General features: G+C 35.9%; 1 protein-coding gene across 1 annotated transcript in view; it reads right to left on the bottom strand.

The window, feature by feature from the left end:
• LOC106875011 (mutS protein homolog 4) overlaps positions 1-22,207 on the bottom strand; it is a 69,252-nt gene that overhangs the window by 21,859 nt on the left and 25,186 nt on the right. The window contains exons 12-18 of the mRNA XM_014922954.2: positions 19,145-19,210; positions 18,476-18,660; positions 17,859-17,871; positions 14,202-14,247; positions 12,163-12,287; positions 4,138-4,232; positions 1,033-1,080 (exon numbers count right to left, since the gene is read on the bottom strand). Coding sequence (XP_014778440.1) covers positions 1,033-1,080; positions 4,138-4,232; positions 12,163-12,287; positions 14,202-14,247; positions 17,859-17,871; positions 18,476-18,660; positions 19,145-19,210 — 578 coding nt within the window. The remainder of the gene's footprint in view (positions 1-1,032; positions 1,081-4,137; positions 4,233-12,162; positions 12,288-14,201; positions 14,248-17,858; positions 17,872-18,475; positions 18,661-19,144; positions 19,211-22,207) is intronic.

The raw sequence follows: 22,207 nt of genomic DNA, 5'->3' as shown, positions 1-22,207 counted from the left end.
CTTTAATATATATATACAGCATATATATATATATATATATATATATATATATACTAGCCTTGAAGTCATCCTTCAGGCAGCATTCACATGAGTGAGTGTGTGTGTGTGTGTGTTGGGCTTCTTTCAGTGTCTGTCTATCAAATACACTCACGAATGAGTGGCTAGAAGACACTCGCCCAAGGTGCCATGTAGTGGGACTGAACCCAGAACTATGGGGTTGAGAAGCATACTTCTTACTACACAGCCATACCTGCACCTACGTATGTTCAAGATTTAAAATATCAATGAGTAATTCTTTCTACTATTTCTACTATAGGCACACGGCCTGGAATTTTGTGAGGAGGGAGCTAGTTGATAGCACCCCAGTGCTCAACTGGTACTTATTTTGTTGACCCCAAAAGGATGAAAAATAAATTTGACCTCAGTGGCTTTTGGACCCAGAACTTAAAGAGCTGGAAGAAATAAACATTTTGTCCAGCACAATAATGTGAATAATAAAAGTTGATCTTCTTTCAGAATATGACAGAAAATGAAGGCTATATATATGGTCGCTTTTCAACATACATCTATATATTTAACGTCAATGTATTTTATAACAATGTGTATATGTGTGTGCGTGGAGAGAGAGAGAGAGAGAGAGTGTGTGTGTGTGTGTGTGCATATGAGAGAGAAGGAGAGAGAGAATTTGTGTATGTGTGTGTGTGTGTGAGTGTGAAAGAGAGAGAGAGCAAGAATTTGTGTGTGCTTGTGTATGTGAGTGTCTGAGAGAGAGAGAGAGGGAGAGTCTTTTGACAAAAGCAGAAATGGTCACAAATGAATACTTTACTCCTGATTTTGAAGAACCATTTCAGAAGAATATGCTGTTCATAAAGAAAAACAGATTAAGACTAATCTGTCTTAGAACATGACTTTAGTAGAGTGTTTCTTAACTAAGAGTATCCTGTAAAGTTTACAAACAGATTTTAATAGGATTTTTATCTTTAGATCAAATTATTTTTTCCAAATATTATTGAATGAGCGTTTAATACTTACCATATTTGGTCCTGTAATAATAATAAAATTGCTGTCATTAGAAGCATACTGAAAAAAAAACAAAAACAAAAGAATGATTAAGTTATTTCCTGATAATAAAATATACTATGTATAAAATATGAATATGTTACAAGATATTATGTAAGTACTAAATTACAAAAAATTTGATTTAAATATTAAGATCTGATAGTATCAACATAATGACAATAACAATAATAATAATCCTTTCACCTGGAAGCCTAAGGCCTGAAATTTGGTGGAGGGGAATAGTTGATTACATTGACCCTAGTGTTTCACTGGTACTTAATTTATTGACCATGAAAGGTGAAAGTGACCTTGGCGGAATTTGGACTCCGAATGCAACAAAAAGTGCTTTAGTCAATAATAAAAAACCCTTTCTACTAAAGGCACAAGGCCTGAAATTTGGGGGAGGAGGCTAGTCAATTACATAAACCCAAGTGAGTAACTGGTATTTATTTCACTGACCCCAAATGGATGAAAGGCAAAGCCGACCTCAGTGGAATTTGAACTCAGAACGTAACGGCAGACAAAATACTGCTAAGCATTCCGTCCAGTGTGCTAACGTTTCTGCCAGCTCGCCGCCTTCCAGTTTCTGGTGGTTTTGCATTCGTGGTGGAAAGAATGACAGACAAGCATCTATAACTTGAAGAATTTTATTTGAAGAGTGCTGTTTTTTGATTCTATATACAACCTTCACTGACATAAGACAAAAGACATAAACACACAAACAAACATACACACATGTATGCATATGTTACAGAAGATATATTTTTAATAAATAGTCTGCAATATATCAATTAATCAAAATTAAGTTGCTATCAAAAGAAAAGTATCAATGCAAATACAAAACTTTGCAGGAAAATCAAACCCATATTAGAAAAAAAGAAAAAACAAGCTGCCAAAAAAAAAAAAAAAATTGTTTTGATTAACCTCATATAGCTACCACTTTTTCTGTAGTGTTTGTCAAATTTCTGTTGCTTTTCACTTCTGCAATTTTTCAAAACCAAATCAGGTTCTACTACTTCTATAAATATGCATGGAATGTTTAAATAACTCTATGGTATTTAATGATTAATGAGAATTGTTTTTCTGTTAGATTTATCAACCGCTTTTTTTTTTATTTATTCTTATTTGTTTTTTTTAAACAACATTTACCTTCTCCTACTTATTAAAATTTCATAAAACTGTTTCAAACTAATGCTATATGCTTTGTCTATAGACTCACAGATTAAATATACAGTGGACTCCTTCTTATCTGCTACTTAAATAACAGGAACTCAAACAATCAGCAACCAGAAACAAATTAAAGAAAATGCTAATTAGAGTCAAAAGAATGTGTGCTAATTTGTGTTAATTAATCACTTATCATTAAAAGAAATTTTATGACTGTTGCTTCCCAAAGTATAGTACAGTATATTATTTTGTGGCACTTAGAGTACCTATATTTCATTAGGTTACTAAAGCTTGTTCTTTACATAAGTCATATTTTTATGCCTTCCTATTTCTCTCATTTTTACTATCTGTTATCTTTTATCTTTTATTAGTTTCATTTGGTTAGACTGTGGCCGTGCTGGGGCACCTCCTTCAAGAATTTTTAATTGAATGTATCAACCGCAGTACTTATTCTTTTGCAGAACCACTAAGTTACAGGGACGTAAACAAACCAACACCAGTTGTCAAGCAGTGAGGGGGGGGGACAAACACACATACACATACAACAGGCTTCTTTCAGTTTCTTATTCCTTTATTGCCCACAAGGGGCTAAACATAGAGAGGACAAACAAGGACAGACAAAGGGATTAAGTCGATTACATCGATCCCAGTGCATAACTGGTACTTTATTTATCGACCCCGAAAGGATGAAAGGCAAAGTCGACCTCGGTGGAATCGGCAGACAAAATACCACTAAGCATTTTGCGCGGCATGCTAACGTTTCTGCCAGCTCGCTGCCTTCTTTCAGTTTCTGTCTACCAAATCCACTCACAAGGCATTGGTCAGCCCAAGGCTATAGTAGAAGACGCTTGCCCATGGTGCCACGCAGTGGGACTGAACCCTGAACTATGCAGTTGGGAATGAGCTTCTAACCACACAGCCATACCTGCATCTATATTCAGAATATTAATGATAGTATTGATGTATATATATATATAGAGAGAGATTTAATGAGTTTAGCAAGGTGCTGTGGTAATTTTAAAAGTAATCAGATATCTAAAACATTCAGTTATCTGACAACCCCCCAATGCCAGTGGTACCAAATAAGAAGGAGTTTACTGAACTCGAAATAGTCATTGACATGATCTTAACCCTTTAGAATTCAGATTCCTCTGTCAAAGTCAATGCTTATTTATACATGGTGTTTGGAATTAATCAGGCCTTGTCAAGTGGCTTTGGTATTTCAAAGACGTCATTGCTTATTTTTAGAATATCATAGGGTAGGTGTGAGAGGCTGGATCTGACTAGTTTGAGCACAAAACAGGTAGGCTTTTTAAACTGGTGTGACAGATGAAGGGTAAAGTTAAACACAGTGGGCCAGGTCTGAGAGGGTTAAAACTATTGTGTGGAAATTTTTTCAGAGTAAAAAAAGGAAAGGATTTTTATTAATATCTTAAAGTTCTATTTCGACATTCTGACACTTGAAACAGTTGCCACTTTGAATATTATACGAAAATACTTTCATAAAAATGAGATAAATGAATATTGTTATAAACTATAGGACAATAAGTAATCTCACAGTGAATGATTTTGTGATACAGTTTCAAATCCTAGCTGAAACTATTTAATTTTGTTTATTGTTTGAGAAAATTTTAAATGTATTTCATTCTCCTACCATCTAAAGCAGGGTCCATATAAGATTTTATTGTTAAAATTTTTCTGCAATAAATTGGTTATACTTCTACAATACATAGAAAATTTTTAATAATTATTTTTACACATTTCATAATAATATTTAATTATAAAAAATATAAGAAGATCTTTTAAAAATCAGATAGCTAGGCGGATCCAACCAAGTTCTTAAGAAGTTCAGCTCACCCATTAAAATAAGGAATATTTTTCGCTTATTAGAATAGTTAAAAGTATATTTACAGTATTGTTTGGAACAGGAGGCTCCCTTGCAATTTTTTCCAAAATGGGATGTCGGCTTTGCTTAATGGCAACAGTGTCTGTAAATTCTGGACGAGCTGAAATGGAATATTGAGCATGAATAAGAAAAATTAAGAAAGAGAAACATAAAATGTTTAAGTTGTACAATAAATAAAAACGATTGAAGTTTTCTTAATTGTCAATGTGCTGTAGTTATGTATAGCACCAATATATTGTCAATAAGCATCAACAGGTGATTCCTAGGCCTCAAAAACATCAAGTTTCACTTGTATGGTAAAATGTCATCATCTTCATCATCATCATTTAACATCTGTGTTCCATGCTAGCATGGGTGGCACAGTACCACAAAAGCTGGCCAGGCTGAAGCCTGTTCTAGACTTCTGTGACTGTTTTGGAAGAGTCACAAGGTTTCCTAGCCACAGGCTCTTTGACCCTTTTGGTTCCAGCCTGCATAAGACCACATCTAGTTTCAATAGAAAGTCTCTGTTTTACAGTTATCTAAATAAAAACCTTCTGTCAAAATTCTATTTATTTTTGAAATACTAGCTCCATTATGACAAATATATTCTTATAAATTCTTTGTTATTTTCCAAATTAATTGAAACAAAATTGTAAAAATTATTTGCCAACATACTGTGGCAGTCCTGGTTAGGAAGAATGTTACTGTTATTTAGCTCTAGAAAATATCATCTCCAGCTGGCTATACAACACACTAGCCAGCTGGAGACGCTGTTTCCTCGAGCTAAAAAACAGTAACATTCTTCCTAACCACGACTGCCATGATGTGTTGGCAAATAATCTTTACTCTAGAGTACTGTTACTGAATATCTCTCATTGAGAGATTTACAAATAATATTTTTCTATGAAACAAAATCAGTGTATTTAAACAGTAACAAAAGAGTTAAGTGTTTGGCACACTGTGTGTGTGTGTGTGTGTGTGTGTGAGCAGTTATCTGTGTAAAGTTAAAGCAATGAAGGCAATGATATAGGTGATTTGTTTATTAAGGAAACAGCTGTTATCAAAAGGGTTAAACATATGGATCCCATTTAATAATATAGTTTGTTGCAATAAACATGCATGAGACACCGAGAGGTTCAAGGAACTATGTAGGAGCTTCTTTGGAGCCACAAACTCAAAGTTACAATTCATGGAATCCTTTGACTCCTCAGATTTCAAATACACTTTTGCAAATCAGGAGAGACAGAGTGTGTGTGTGTGTGTGTGTGTGCGTGTTCTTGCCAATGTAATTAATGAATTTAAAATGTGCCCATACAAGTTTGAAATTTCATAACAATAACTACAAGCATTAAGACATCTATATTTCCTGTCCAGATGCTCAACTTGGCATCCAGGAAATGGAATGATAACATCCAATTTGAAACGTTCAATAAAATGTTTTGTAGACAGTACAATAGTCCACATAAATAGAAAATAATGAAGATAGAATCATTTCTGAATCATTAAATATAAACAAATAAATAAGAATTCTTATAACTTTATATGAGGTGGTGCTGAAAAGTTCCCGGCTTTAAAAGTATTGTGAAAGGTCTGGTTGGAGGCCTAACCTTAAGAGTTCTTTTACAGGGCTTAGAAAAACTGATGGACTGCTGCAATAAGTGTGTGAATCTGAGAAGGGAATATGTTCAATAAAATTATCATCATCGTCGTCATCGTTTAACGTCCGCTTTCCATGCTGGCATGGGTCGGACGATTTGACTGAGGACTGGCGAGCCAGAAGGCTGCACAAGGCTCAATCTGATCTGGCAAAGTTTCAACAGCTGTATGTTCTGCCTAACGCCGACCACTCCAAGAGTGTAGTGGGTGCTTTTACATGCCACCGGCTCGAGGGCCAGTCAGGTGGTACTGGCAACGACCATGCTCAAAAGGTTTTTTTTATGTGCTACCTGCATAGGAGCCAGTCCAGCGGCACTGGCAGCGGCCACACTTAAATGTTGTTTTCCACATGCCACCGGCACATGTGCCAGTAAGGTGATGCTGGTAATGATCATGCTCGAATGGTGCTTTTTACGTGCCACCAGCATGGGAGCCATCACGCTCAGATGGTGCTTTTAACATTCCACTAGTTCTCTCATATTTCCTGCTACCCAAAGCCAGGAACTTTTCAGCTTCCCTTCATATGTGGGGGTGTTGTACTCCAGTTATACTCGTCATCATCTATGATAACCAACACTTGGAGTGTAGGTGACTCTACCAAGTTCTGTGGAGAATTTTTTTATTATATTAGTCAGGTAATAACGAAAACAATATGACTGTAAATACAAGCCACTGGAATAGGGTTGTTCCATAGGATTCCTGGAGTAGCATTATTTGAGAGTATGCCAAGAAATATTTATAAGCACACAGCCCACAAATTCTACCTCCATAAAACACGAAAGTTAAAATCTCTATATACTAATCAAATTAACACCCAGAGAGAAACAAACTTTTACAACTACCCAAATCCTTTTGTGAACATCAAAACACAAAAGGAATAATTTTCTATGCCAACAACACCATGGGATGCCTGACTGATGACTCCTACCTTCGAAATGAAAACAGGAAATACTTAAATAGGAACAAGTGAAGAAACTGACCAGCTAAAACATACAACCTATTTACATTCTTTTGTGAACCCCTAAAAACTTCCATTATGAAAAAGTTGACACACCTAATTACTAAGTTTTAAATACTCAACTTTGTACCTTTGACCTTTACATTGTTAAAACAAAAGATTAAATCCAATAAAACTAAAAATAACTAAAACTACTGACACATTCTGTGCCTACCTAACAAAAGAGACACACCTAAATATATATACACTTGCTTATGAAGTTCTATGTACACCAATAAATTCTAGGCAAGAACATAACCCCAAATTTAATCAATAAAAATTTATCCAAAACACTTCTAACTCAATAGAGACAATATAAAACCAAGAGTAGATGGCTTTAACTGGCCAAAACTTTAGAAGTCACTGTCAATATTCCTGTTTAATGATAATAAATTTGTACTTGGAGTAACCCACCAGATAAACCTGAAATTGTTTTTGTTATAACAGAACACAAAAACTTAAATTAATATATATCATCATCATCATCATCATCATCATCATCATTTAATGTCTGTTGTCCACACTGGCATGGGTTATGTGTATGTGTGTGTGTAATATGGATGCCTTTCTATTTTCATCTACCAAATTTACTCACAAGGTTTGCTTTGCCTGGAACTACAGCAGAAAACAGTTGCTCATGGTGCCATGTAGTGGGACTGAACTTGAAACCATGTGGTTTGGAAGCGAATTTACTGACTACACTGCCACACCTGAGCCAAAACCTTTCACCCAAACACACAAACAAAAAGCAAAACAAACATTAAACCTTTAGTTTCTTAATTTAGTCATTTCCGTAGGAATACACAAACATATCAATTATTACTTTCATGACTAATAAGAGATTAAATATCTATTCACTCTTCAACAAGAATAAATTATTAAGTAAACATTTCTAGATATTTCTATGAGTTTTATTTCTAACCATTTAGAAATAGCATAAAGTATGTAGCCAAAAATATCAATTCTTTATGTAGCTACAAGGTAAACTGTTTTGTAACAGAAAAGAATAAGTTAAGCAACATTTACACCTTTCTCAGTAATATTGTAAGGTAAGAGAAATTCTATCATCGATGGGTGGAAACAGGATCACAGACTCAGCTTAACAGGCATTTAAGAATATAAGATATTTTGGGGATAAAAAATACTGAGTTTTCAATTCTTCAATTACCGGTTTTAGTCAATTACTATTGAACATTTCATAATAAGCTTCTTGATGTGAAATTCTTCATAGTCAAACAAAGTTATTTATCTGATGGTGGGTTGGTGTTGTTTAGCCCAAGGCCAGCTTTGACTGGACAAGCCTATGACCAATAACATCCTGTCTGTGAACATCTTGTATTCTTAGGCATAGGCATGGCTGTGTGGTAAGGAGTTTGCTTCCCAAGCACATGGTTTCAGGTTCAGCCCCACTGAACCTCATGTGTGTGTCTGTGCGTATTGTGTGTGTGTTGTGTGTGTGTGTGTATGTTGTGTGTGTGTGTGCACGTACACATGTATGTTTGCGTGCATGCATGTGTGTGTGTTTTGTGTCTATTTGTCCCCCACCATTGCTTGACAACCGGTGTTAGTATGTTCATGTCCCTATAACTTAGTGGTTCAGCAAAACAGACCTTTAAAATAAGTGCCAGGCTTTAAAAGACAAGTACTGGGGTCGATTTCTTGGCTTAAGTTTCTTCAAGGCAGTGCCCCAGCATGGCCACAGCCTAATGACAGAAACATGTAAAACAGAAAAAAATAACATAAGCAATTGATATATTTTAGATGTAATCATAATCTCTGTGACTTTCCAAGTCACTGAAATTAAATGGCCATTAACTAAAAATAGGAGCAGTAATTCTTCAATGACTAATTGCTGTGCATCCAAGCATGACAAAGTAGGATTACAAAAGCAATATAATAGCAATAAGACATTAAAAAAAAGATTAGACATGCTTTTACTTGTTCTGGTTATTTCCTATCTGGGGCAATGTGTGAAACAAACAACTACTTTTTTAATCTACATTGACACTATATTATGAGAAATTTAGCTGAATCAACCAAACCCCTGCACAAATCAGGTATTGATCTTGTAAATCCTATGAGGATAAAAGGAGGAGGATTTCTAGTAAGAAATGAGCTCAGAATGTGGAAGGATAGAATTAAATATTGATTTCAAATTTTGGCACAAAAACCAGCAATTTTGGGGTAGAGGGTAAGTCATTTACATTAACAATTATGTGTTAAAGCTGCCTGCATAGCAAAGTATGAAAAGCGCGTTAGATTCTTCTAACTTGTTATCTCTTGAGGTCACTGGATGAAACTTGGAGCCAACTTGTACAAATACAAATCAAAAGTCAAACATATAATAATAATAATAATAATAATAATAATAATAATAATAATAATAATAATAATAATAAAAAAACGAGAAAGCAACCATACTCTGGGATATGCCAATACACACAGATAGAGAAATTAAGGCTAATAGACCAGATATAGTTGTCAAAGATCATGAAGGAAAAAAATGCTTTCTAATTGATGTATCAATACCAGCAGATGACAACGTTTCCCTAAAAAAAATGGAGAAACTTTCAAAATACAAAGACCTGGAAATAGAGGTAACTCGAATGTGGAATCTAAATACAGAAACAATTCCTATCATAGTAGGTACCTTAGGTATAATAAAAAAAATATTCAGACAAATACATAACAAAAGCACCAGGACTTACAAATATATATAACATACATAAAATTGCACTACTGGGCACTGTACACATCCTACGCAAAACACTTTCAATACAGTAACCATAAGAGCATCACAGCAAACCACAGCACATACCCAAGGTACACAGAGCTGTGCTCGGTAGTGAAGTGAAAGCACGTTATAAAAATAAAACTACTGAACAATAATAATAATAGCAACAACAACAACAATAAATAATAATAATAATCCTTTATATTATAAGCACAAAACCTGAAAATTGTTGATAGAAGAATATTGGATAACATTGACCTCAATATTTAACTGGTACTTACTTCATCCTAAAGGATGAAAAGCAAAGTCAACCTTGGTGGCATTTGAACTTATAACATAGAGTTGGAAAAAATGCTGTTAAGCATTGTCCAAAGCAGTAACAATTTGCTGCCTTTACAACAACAACAATAACAACAATCAGTTTTATTATCAAAAGGTAAATCAGTTGCTACTTGTAGATGTAACGTAAGATGCTGATTTTTTTTCAATTGGAAGCACCTGCTGCTCTCCAAATATCTTTGAAGACATAATCATTTAATATTTGAAGTATGTAAACTTCTGAGACAATTTTATTGCTTGAAGATTGTCAGAGATGCTTTCAAACTGTCAAACAACGTTGTATGTAAACACACTTAAGTTGTACATAAGGGCAATTCACACACACACACACACACACACACACACACACACACACACACATGGTGAAATTTTCTCAATGAAAAATAAAATGTTGAGAGGGAAAACTCAGTTGCATATCTTGTGGTAAGAAGTTAGGTTCAGGCATGGCTGTGTGGTAAGAAGTCTGCATCCCAACCACATGGTTCCAAAGTGTCAATTCTGTGACACTTTGGGCAAATGTCGTCTACTATAGCCTTGGGCCAACAAAAACCTTGTGAGTGCATTTGGTGTAGACAGAAACTGAAATCCTGTTGTGTATTGTGTGTATGTTAATGCATGTTTGTCCCCAACCACCACCACCACTTTACAACCGGTATTGGTGTGTTTACATCCCCATAACTTAGCAGTTCAACAAAACAAAACCAACAGAATAAGTACCAGGCTTTAAAAAAGAAAGAAAAAGAGTGCTGGCGTCAATACATTCAACTAAAAATCTTTTAAGGTAGTGCCCCAGCATGGCCACATCGTCTGACTGAAACAGGTAAAAGATAAAAGATAACAGACTGAGGAATCATGCAACAGAGAACCACAGTTCTTCAGAACTCTTACAATTTCAGAAATCAAAAGATTCCAGTGAAATCAGGCCCTGTGCCTCTTATGTCTCCCCATTCAATGTGGCCCTTGAATTTGGAAAGCTATTTAGTATTGTTCCGTCAATGATAAGTAAGAAATAATATTATTGGCCATCACCAATAACTTTTCTCTTATCAATAAATTTCACAGAAAATACTAAGAAATGGAGAATAATAAAATTCTGAAAGCTTTTATTAGGAAGGAAGGTAAAAAATAGAACTAAATGTTTTAATTAAAATCAAATATGGTTTTATTATAAATATTCCTGTTGTTCATCTCCAAGAACCTTGACGTTAGATTTTTTTAGAAATTCATTAGGAATCTTAACAGGCATCAGCAGAATTTTATTTATTCATTTATCTTAATTACTCCCACCCACAAAATAATTATCAAATGTAATTAAATAGTCTAAAGTTGGCTGAAATATCTTTACCCCAAGTTCTGTTGTTGTTGTTGTTGGCAGTGGTAGTGATGTTCCCCCTCCCTCTCCCACATAATTAAGCTTATAAATAAGTCATTTTTAATAAAGTAGTGTTTGTTGCAAATTAGACAGTCTAAACACGAATTGAATGTTTGTGCTTATTTTGCAAGAGTTTTGTGATTGTTTTTTTTCTAAAAGGATAAATAAATAAATAGATAAATAAATAAAACATAGCATTCCATTAGTGAAGCACCTGTTTGACAGGTGCAAATGGGAAGATGTTAAATATAGGAGGAGACTCCCTGTCATTGTCCCTAGTAACCAATCAATTCACTGAGGAGTAAATATGAGGCATTATCGTGAGAGGTTGGTTTGTTTTTTCCTCTCTGTGTGTGTGTGTGTGTGTGTCTGTATGTGTGTGTGTGTGAGAGAGAGAGAGAGAGAGAGAGAGAGAGAGAGAGAGAGAGAGAGAGAGAGAGAAAGGGAAATGGAGTTCAGATGCCATATAGTAAATACTACAATTTCTCTCTTCATTGGAGGAAATTTCAAAACTGAAATTGGCCAAATGGAGCCACTTTGTTAGTTTATATCCTTTCAAATGGACCAGTCAATGAGACCAAGATATACTTTTTACTGCCAAAAGACTTGTAGATATACCATATTTCTGGCACCTATAATCCTAGCCTAGAAAAATGCAATGTCAGTTTTGCTTTATAATTACATCAACAATGGATAATGGTTGCCATGTAAAAAGCTCCCAGTACATTGTGCCAAGTGGTTGGTGTTAGGAAAGGCATCAAGCCAAAGAAATCTTGCCAAAGTAGATAGTGGACGTTGGTGCAGTCATCTGGTTTGCCAGCTCCGGTCAAACCATCCAACCCATGTCAGCACAGAAAGTGAACATTAAATGGTGGTGATTATGATGATGACCCCCCACCAACTCCCACCCCGCTCCCCAAGTACGAAAGGCAGAATGGTAATACACTTACTATAATCCGATAATGTGCAAAGATGTGCAAATCCTGCCAGCATGTCTAACGTGGAAACACACTCTGAGAGTTTGTACAAACAACTAATACAGCTCCTGATGTCATTGAGAAGCTCAGTAACAACACTGAAAAAGAAATTAATTACATTAATTTACAGTCTCAAATTACATATAGGTTACATCAAATAATTAAAAAAATATTTTCCAAAATATATATCTTGTATCTTATATTCAATTCAGTCATTAGACTGTGGCCATGCTGAAGCACTACCTTGATAGCTTTAGTCAAACACATCAACTCTGGTACTTATTTTATTGATCTCTTTTTGCCAAACTGCTATGCTGCTATAATACAGGGACATAAACAAAACAATACTGATTGTCTAGTGGTGATGGAGGACAGATCAAGGATCATGCCTTACTCGCATGCTCCATTCCTACCATAGTTTCAACAGCTGGATACTCTTCCTATCACCAACCATTTTATAGAGTATAGTGAGTGCATTTCATCATGGCACAAGCACTAGAAAGGTTATTTTGTCCCTGGCAAAAGGGTTAAAGTAAAACCAAGTGGTTTAAAATAAGCAATGCTTCATTACAATGCATCATGAGGAAATAAACTTAAATTTATTTTTTTTTGTATTCTAAAATTATAAAATATGAACCATGACTTCTGTTATACTTTTAAATCTAAATAATAAAATAAAAAAACTTATTAAAATATTCTGCAATGATACACTGTAAAACATTAAAGTAATCTAGTTTCTAAATATATGATCAAATCTTCAATTTAATGGCCATTTTACCTAAATTAATATCTGTGTATACCAGTGTAGCGTATCACTGAAGCATTTACAGTCAGATGGTTTCACTAGCAACCACTTGACTTTGAAATCTGAAACCATACCTAAACACTCTTGAGTATACATAAACAAAATGTAAGTTAAAATTAAAATCTGCTAATGTGAAGGAAATTATAAAGTCCTAAACTTAATGACTCACTTACAACATATATTCACTTCAATAAGTGAACCTTAACAAAAGAATTAAATAAAATTATACAGTTCATCCTCATCATCATTATGATCATGTTGTCAAGATCATCATCCTTGCCACTGCCCTCACTACCACCACCACCATCTACAATAACAGCTGCTGCTGCTGTCATCATTTTAATGTCCACTTTTCCATCCTTGGATGGGATTTATTGAGGCTGATTTTTCTATGGCCAGACGCCCTACTTTAAAGTAAAAAAATATTTTCCTCATACACAGGAATAAGAAGCAAATTAGTGATGGTGCCACATAAAAAGCACAGTCATGTTTGAAACTATTTTTTGTTGAGGTGTGTCAAGTTTACCGAAGCAGAAAATACCAATTCTATTTTTTTGGTAGATCTTTTAACATCCTTACTGGAATAACCATGAAACTTAATTCTGCATGCAGTTAAAGGGTTAATATTGCTTTCAAATTTTAGCACAGGACCAACAATTTTGGGAGAGAGGCTAAGTAGATTACATCAATCTCAGGGCTCAACTGGTATTTATTTTATCAACTCTGGAAGAATGAAAGGCAAAGTTGACCTTGGCAGAATTTGAACTGAGAACATAAAGACGGAAGAAATGCTGCTAAGCATTTTGCCTGGCATACTAATGATTCTGCCAGCTCACTGCCTTACAGTTAAAGGATGAATATTCCACATCCGATGGAGCATGTTCATCTCATTTCTTTCTAACCTTCATTTAATACATCCTCCACATTCAATTTTTAAGTTCCCCGACCATATAACATCTCATTTTGTATACAAAGCCTCAGACTAACAACCCTTCACCCAGAAAGAAAATATCCTCTGTTGTCAGCTCTCTGGACTTTCTCAAGCTGCTATGCATTCACACCACCCACCTCTACTGAACATTAAACCACATAGGTAACAGGAACTATAAACCGTTTCTGGGAATCCATACATGTAAATTAAATTCTTGAAAATCAATGTCAAATCAGTACAGGAGGAATTCTGTAATACTTCGTTAAAAAAACTTACATGTTAGTCATTAGGTAAATTTCTTGGAGAGATTCTTTTACACGGTCTGTGAAAAAGGAAAAAAACCAGAACAACCGGAATATATAATATATAATAGTTTGCTAACCAATAGATAACAATATTTAAGGAAGAAAGAAACAGTTCACCAACATCACAAACTCATGTCATGAAATTCATTCAGTTAAGAAATACATTTAAATCACCTTTAAAAAAATATATTAATAGTGCTATTACAGGCATTTCCTTCAATCTGGAATAAAAGTTGGGAAGTCAGCTTATAAGATGTGTAGTAATGATAAACTAAGATTACAATAATCTAGTACAGTCAAAACATGCCTCTCCTTTAAGAGGATGGGCGAGGAGATCCCATACACATTTTCTGCATGTATATACAAGGTGCATTCCAAAAGTTTTGAGACTTTTTTAGGAGAGGCATTTATTAAGTTCAAAGAAGTACAAAACTCAAATCTTCAAAGTAGGATCCTCCAACTTCAGTGCATTTGCTGTAGCATTCCAGCCACTTTGTGAAGGCCTCATAGAAGTCCTCCAAAGTGGTGATATCCACAACCCTTGTCACAATCTCATTCATCTTCTCAATGTCTTCAAACTGACTGCCCCTGAGGTTCTCCTTCAGCTTGTGGAATAACCAAACATCACAGGGAGCAAGGTCTGGACAGTAGGGAGGGTAAGAGACACTTTTGATGTTCATCTCTGTCAAGCAGTTGCTTACCAAGATGGGACTGTAAACTGGTGCAGTTGTCACTGACTGGAGTGGAAGAATTCCTGCCTTTTGTGACGAAATCCCTTCTGGAATTCCCTCAAAACCTCCACAAAGTACTCTTTGTTGACCATCTGGTCAGAGGGAACCCAGTGGATGTAAATTATTCCCTTGCTGTTGAACAAGGGAATCATCATAAACTTCCCTGTGGACTTGCTTTGCCTGGCTTTCTTGGATCTGAGGGAGCCAGGATGCTTCCATTAGTCAGGCTGCCTCTTGGTCTCTGGATCGTAACAGTAGCTCCAGCTTTCATCATAGGTCAGCAGAGACTAGAGTAGTCTTGGATTGGAGGTAATGAGCTCAACCATCTCCCTGTTGTCACCAATGCATCTCTCCTTCTGTTTGTCAGTGAGCACCTGGGAACACACTTTGCACAAATTTTGCCCATATTCAGATCTTATTGAATAATTCTGTGTACAGTTGCCACACCAACTCTAAACTGTTGTGCTTACTGTCTCTATAGATACATGATGGTCTTCATCCAGAAAATACAAATTTTCTCAACCATCTGTGATGTCCTGACATCCCTGTCCTCCTCACACCTCTCACCTCCTTTCTATTGTCCTTGGATCTTTTGTGCCTGTAAAAAGCAGATGCTTGATTCACAAGTTAATCCATAATCAGTCTGGAGGATTTTATAAGTTTCAGCAGTGTTTTTTCCCAGTTTAACATCATCATCATCATTTAGCAGCTCACCAACTTCTCCAAATTTGCCCATGTAGGGGTATCATCATTGCCACCACTAAGCATTTTCATCCAACTTCCTAACAATTTTGCCAGTTTGCCACCTTACTAATAACAACAATTGTTTTGTTTTTTCCACTGCAGGCACAAGGACTGAAATTTTGCATGAGGGGTCTTGTCAATTACAGCCCCAGAGCTCAACTGGCCCTTTATTTTACTGAAACCCAAAGGATGAAATGCAATGTCAGCCTCAATAAGATAAAGAGCTTGAAGGAATGCTGCTTACCATTTTGTTCAGTGCACTAACAGTTCTACCAGCTTGTCACCTTAGAATGTGTGACAATCTTTTCTGATTTTGGCACAAAGTGACATATTTTCATGGGAGAGGAAAGTTGATTACATCAACCCCAGTATTCAACTAGTATTTTATTTTATTGAGTGCTGGGCCTCACAGAGGCAATGACCAAGACCTTTGGCATTATGTCGTGCTTGAGAAGAGCCATCAAGATAAGCAAAATCACAGTCATGGCAAATACCAGTGTCACGCAAATGGTACCTGTGTTGGTGGCACGTAAAAGGACCCATTGCATTCTTGGAGTGGTTGGTGTTAGGAAGGACATCAAGCTGTAGAAAAACAAGCCAAATCAGACTGGAGCCTGGCACAGCCTTCCGGCGAGCCAGACCCAGTCAAACCATCCAACCCATGCCAGCATGGACAACAGGCGCTAAATGATGATGATGATGAAGATGACTCTGAAAGGATGAAAGGCAAAACTGACATCAGCAGTATTTGAACTCAGAACATAAAGAGCTGGAAGTAATGCCACTAAGCACTTTGTCCACTCTCATAACTTGCTACCTTAAAGTCAGTGACCATAACCCTTTCTACTAGAGGCACAAGGACTGACATTTTGGCCGCAGTGTTCAACTAGTATTTATTTTATCAACCCTGAAAGGATGAAAGGTAAAGTCAACCTCGGTAAAATTTGAACTCAGAACATGCAGACAAATGAAATGCCACTTGGCATTTTGTCTGGCATGCTAACAGCTCTGCCAGCTCACCACATTAGAGTTAGTGATAATAATAAAATAAAGAAGAGATTGAGATTGTGGCTGAATCTGATACTTTGTGACAAGACCAGGACTAGGATATTCAATGCCTTTGGTCTTTCTTATAATGTGTGCCCCCACTTTTTTTTTTATCAACTTGACAATGTGCACCACCTGCTTTTCCAATTTTAATCTGCAACTTCCACCAACCACACACTTCTTTAAACCAACTGAAAAATGCTGTAGAAAATTAAAATTCATTTGCAAACAAGAAATCTATAGATTTATAATCCTGTATATCACGATTCCCTTGTTTCCTTTGCCCCATTCTGCTCTCTCTCGCCTCAATTCTCCTCTATTCTGGGTGTGACCTCACCTGTTTATTTATTACTAAATTTTGTATCTTTAGTTAGATTAAGAAATTTCACTCATGTTGTTCAGAATTTGTGTGGTATCTTTGTTTATCTTCTATTTGTTTCAGTCATTTGACAGTGGCTATGCAGAAACACTGACTTGAGGAATTTTGGTTGAGTGAATTAACCTCAGTACTTATTTCATCTTAAGCCTGGTACTTATTCCATTGGTTTCTTTTGCTGAACTGCTAAGCTATGGGGACATAAACACACCAACACTGGTTGTCAAGCAGTGGTGGGGGTCAGACACAGACACATAGACACACACACACACACACACATGTATATACAATAGGCTTCTTTCAGTTTTCATTTACCAAATCCAGTCACAAGGAGGCTGCTTTAACCCTTTCGTTACCAATCCGGCTGTAACCAGCTCTAGCTCTGTAGTACAAATGTTTTGTTTCATAAGTTTTGAATTAAAATCTTCCACCAAACCTTAGTCACAATTTATGTACCTAACACTAGCTGAATGATAACTAAGTTATTTTACTAAATTCTTTGCTATATTTAAAATTAATTGATAGAAACACAAAGCATCTCAAAACAAATACAGTAACAAAAGGGTTAATAGAAGGTGCCACATGGTGGAACTGAACCCAGAACCATGTGGTTGGAAAGCAAACTTCTTACAACACAGCCACACTTGCACCTATTTTGGTGCCTTAAGCAATCATTTAGCTTGCCTAGTGGAGTACCAGTTGACTAATGGGGAAAAAGAAAACGACTTACCATTGAGTTTTATCTGCAAAAAAATAAATAAAATAAAATGAATATATTTATATAGAATTTAGTTGTAAAATTATTGATAACATCAATAACAAATTGTTTTCTCACAAGAACATTAAAACTGAAAAGACAAGTTCTAAATGCCTTTATATCTTATCATTTATCTTTTACTTATTTCAATCATTGCACTCTGACCATGCTGGAGTACCTCCTTAAAAGGTTTAGTTGAACAAATCGATCTTGGCACTTATTTTTTAAGTCTAATATATATCCTATCAGGCACTTTTACCAAACTGCTAAATTATGGTCACATAAACAAACCAATACCAGTTCTCAAACAGTGGGGCGAGGGACAAACACAACACAAACACAAAAACACACACATCATCATCGTCATTTAATGTCCATTGTCCATGCTGGCATGGGCGGGACGTTTTGACCAGGGCTGGGATATATAAATATCACACACAAATGATTTTTTGAGATACTTTTTTTTTGATAAAACATATTTCTTACATGCCGTCAAATATAATAATTCTTCAACAATATTTCAAGTAAAAGATTTTATCATAAACAAAAACAATGTCCAATGGCAGTTTAGAAATGGTGCAATGACTTACAAGATCAGTAGTTGTGAAACTCAAAGTATTTTTGTGCTTGCCGACTTTAATGAAGATCGAAGGTAGTGAATCAACCATATATTTGTCTTTGTTCCCAGAATACAGTTGCATGAAGAAACCACGTGTAGAATTGTAGCTGGTTTTTAAGGGTAATTTATACTTTTCTGATAACTGTCGAACCAATTCTAATTAAATATAATAAGGGCTGTTATGATTAGCACAAGGCCAAACATTTGATTGAGTTGGTTGAACCAAACAACAGTACACACTTGGATTTATTTTATCATCCCTAGGAGAACAAAAGTAAAGCTTACTATATGAGTTCTCATTCATATACTATTATATAAAATTATTTTATAACATAATGCTTTAAACCCATTCTACCCGGTGAACAACTGACACACAGCTGTTGCTGAATCATATTTATTTATGTAATTATGTTATAAAATAATTTTATGTAATAGTACATGAATGAAAACTCAGTAACTTAAAACTGGTGTGTCTGATGTGGAAACAAATGATGTAATTTACAATTAAAACTTGTTTTTTACATCTTCATGTTGTATAAATTTACACACACACACACACACACACAATTATTATTTAAGTTTTGTTGAAGACATCTTGTTGGGATATTTTGATAATGTATTCTTAAACGTTTTTAATTACCTGCAATATCATCAATAATTTCTGTGTAAGTCCTGCGAGCCACATCTAATAATCCTGTAATGAAACATAATTCATCATCTGAGAGGACTATGGTAATGATTTCTAACATAAGCACACACATTGATCGCAATACATAACAGGTACTTTATTTTATCAATCATTGTACGGATGAAAGCCAAATTGAACCCTGGTGGAACTTGAACTCATAATATAGAGAAGTATAAACAAATACCACAAGGTACTTCGTAATTACTTTACTGATTCTGCTAATCCATTACTCTTAAGCCCTTTTATTACAATATTTCTGCCAAAATATATCATCTTTGTTTCAGTTAATTTTGAAAACTGCTTTCTATGGGTGGATGCCATTCTTATTAACAACCACTTTACAGTGCTTATATCTTATTTTAAGGACTCATGGCCTCAACAGACAGCATGGAAAAGGTATTACCCTGGACGATAGCAAGGGAGATGCATTGGAACAGCCAATCTGACTAGCAGGGCTCGCATTTGCAGACAGTAATCTCTGCTTTGATAGCAGTGAACGGGAATATGCTCCAGGGACCAAGAACACCAGGGGTCTCGACTGCCATAGGCTCAACCATAAACCTGTCAGATAACGACCTTGAGAAATAACTTAGTCATTATTATTCTTTCACTCTTTTACTCTTTTACTTGTTTCAGTCATTTGACTGCAGCCATGCTGGAGCACCGCCTTTTAGTCAAGCAAATCGACCCCAGGACTTATTCTTTGTAAGCCTAGTACTTATTCTATCGGTCTCTTTTGCCGAACCGCTAAGTTACGGAGACGTAAACACACCAGCATCGGTTGTCAAGCGATGTTGGGGGGACAAATACAGACACACAAACACATATATATATGCATATACATATATACGACAAGCTTCTTTCAGTTTCCGTCTACCAAATCCACTCACAAGGCTTTGGTCGGCCCGAGGCTATAGTAGAAGACACTTGCCCAAGGTGCCACGCAGTGGGACTGAACCTGGAACCATGTGGTTGGTAAGCAAGCTACTTACCACACAGCCACTGCTGCGCCTATGGGGACATTTGGCATGGAAGAGTTGCATTGGTCTGGGCAAGTCACCTGACTGGATAGAAACAAATTTGTAACAACACTTTTAGATAATCAAGATGAGAGGATAACAATGGAAGAATAATTAAGATGAATCCCATTTTGCCTTTTATCCCTCTAGGGTCAATAAAATAAAGTACAAGTATTGGGGATTGAAGGGCTCACATAATGAAGAGGTCACTTAATAGTACTCCTATCCAAAATTCAAGGGCTTGTGTCTATATCAGAAATTACTACTAAATCCTGTGACTTCCAAGCTGCCTCTGTCTGAGCTCAGTCAAGCTTAGATAAATTTAATGAATGTTGTTGTTGGCATTCCGTCGCTTATGACGTCGAGGGTTCCAGTTGATCCAATCAATGGAACAGCCTGCTTGTGAAATTAACGTGCAAGTGGCTGAGCACTCCACAGACACGTGTACCCTTAACGTAGTTCTCGGGGATATTCAGCATGACACAGTGTGACAAGCCTGGCCCTTTGAATTACAGGCACAACAGAAACAGGAATTAAGAGTGAGAGAAAGTTGTGGTGAAAGAGTATAGCAGGGTTCGCCACCATCCCCTGCCGGAGCCTCGTGGAGCTTTTAGGTGTTTTCGCTCAATAAACACTTACAATGCCTGGTCTGGGAATCGAAACTGCGATCCTATGACCGCAAGTCCACTGCCCTGACCACTGGGCCATTGCGCCTCCACAATGAATGTTAGAGATATAGCATGAGAGAGAGAAGGAGAGAGAGGGTAGGCAGTAGATATAGAGAGAGGTGACAGTAGAGAAGAAAGGGAAAGAGAGAGAGAAGGGGGTGAAGAAAAGATCAAATGCTACTAATCACATACCCATCATTGTTTCCAACATAAAACAATAAATAATGAACTGGTTGCATTGCAAGGAGGTATTTTCAAAATTAATATAAGAAAGAGAGAAATAGAGTCAGAAATGAAAACAGAAATAAAAGAAAAGAAACTAATTGAGGTAGGTGGGTGGAGTGAATTGTGATATTTGGCAAATCCAGTTTTACCTCTGCAAGGTAGTTCCTTTGAAATGTCATCAAGATAGAATGAGGGTTAGGTTTCTCAGGTTAATGGCATTTTTATATTGTTGTTTGGCTACAGATAAGTTCTAACTGGGTAGACCTATAAGGCATTCCAAATATAACTATTCCACCTTTATTTTTATTAGTTATAGAGTAGTCCAGATTGCCCCACTTCTGGCATATCAAATGGCCACTTAGAGGTCCTCTTCTCACTGGTTTGTGAACTTGCATGACCTGGTGGTTAGGGTATTGTTCTCATAATTGCAACATTGCAGTTTTGGTCCCTGTAAATGAGTAACCCTACAATGTACTGGAATCCCATTTAGAGGGAATATTGCAATCTCAGTTACTTATGCACCATAAAAATTGGATAACTGGCCCTTTGAGTCCTAAGTCTGGAAGATGATGATGTCATGGATACTTGCTTGCTCTCACTGTACCATTTTAATGTCATTTATATATTAATGGTTAATAAATAAATAAACAAATAAAGAGATTTATTTTTAAAATTACAATGACACAAAATATTTTCTTGCTTTGGCAAACAAATTTTATAATAAATTCATAACTATTTATAAATCAAAAACAACCTAACAAACAAAGAGAAAAAAATAATCAAAAGGTTATGAAAAAAAAAGTAAAATATACCAAATTTGCCACTGTTTAGGACCAGGTCACCTTTAACCAGAAGAATTATGATTGAAGGCATTACAGCTATGACCATCCTGTTTTTTTTTGTTTTTTTTATTCAGAAACATTTAAGAATACATTATTCATTTTGTTCTTACTTTACAAAGATAATAGGGTGTGATAAAAGAGATATTTAGCTGTTGTTTCTCACAGGTAAGACAATCATGTAGAAACTCGTTTGTTGAGTTGTAAGCACCTCAAGTTGTGTGTGTGTGTGCGTGTGTGTGTGTGTGTGTGTGTGTGTGTGTG

The sequence above is a fragment of the Octopus bimaculoides genome, chromosome 10 (genome assembly GCF_001194135.2).
Source record: "Octopus bimaculoides isolate UCB-OBI-ISO-001 chromosome 10, ASM119413v2, whole genome shotgun sequence".
Taxonomy (NCBI): Eukaryota; Metazoa; Mollusca; class Cephalopoda; order Octopoda; family Octopodidae; genus Octopus; species Octopus bimaculoides.
Note: the sequence above shows the minus strand (reverse complement) of the source record. Positions and strands in the feature narration are given on the sequence as shown.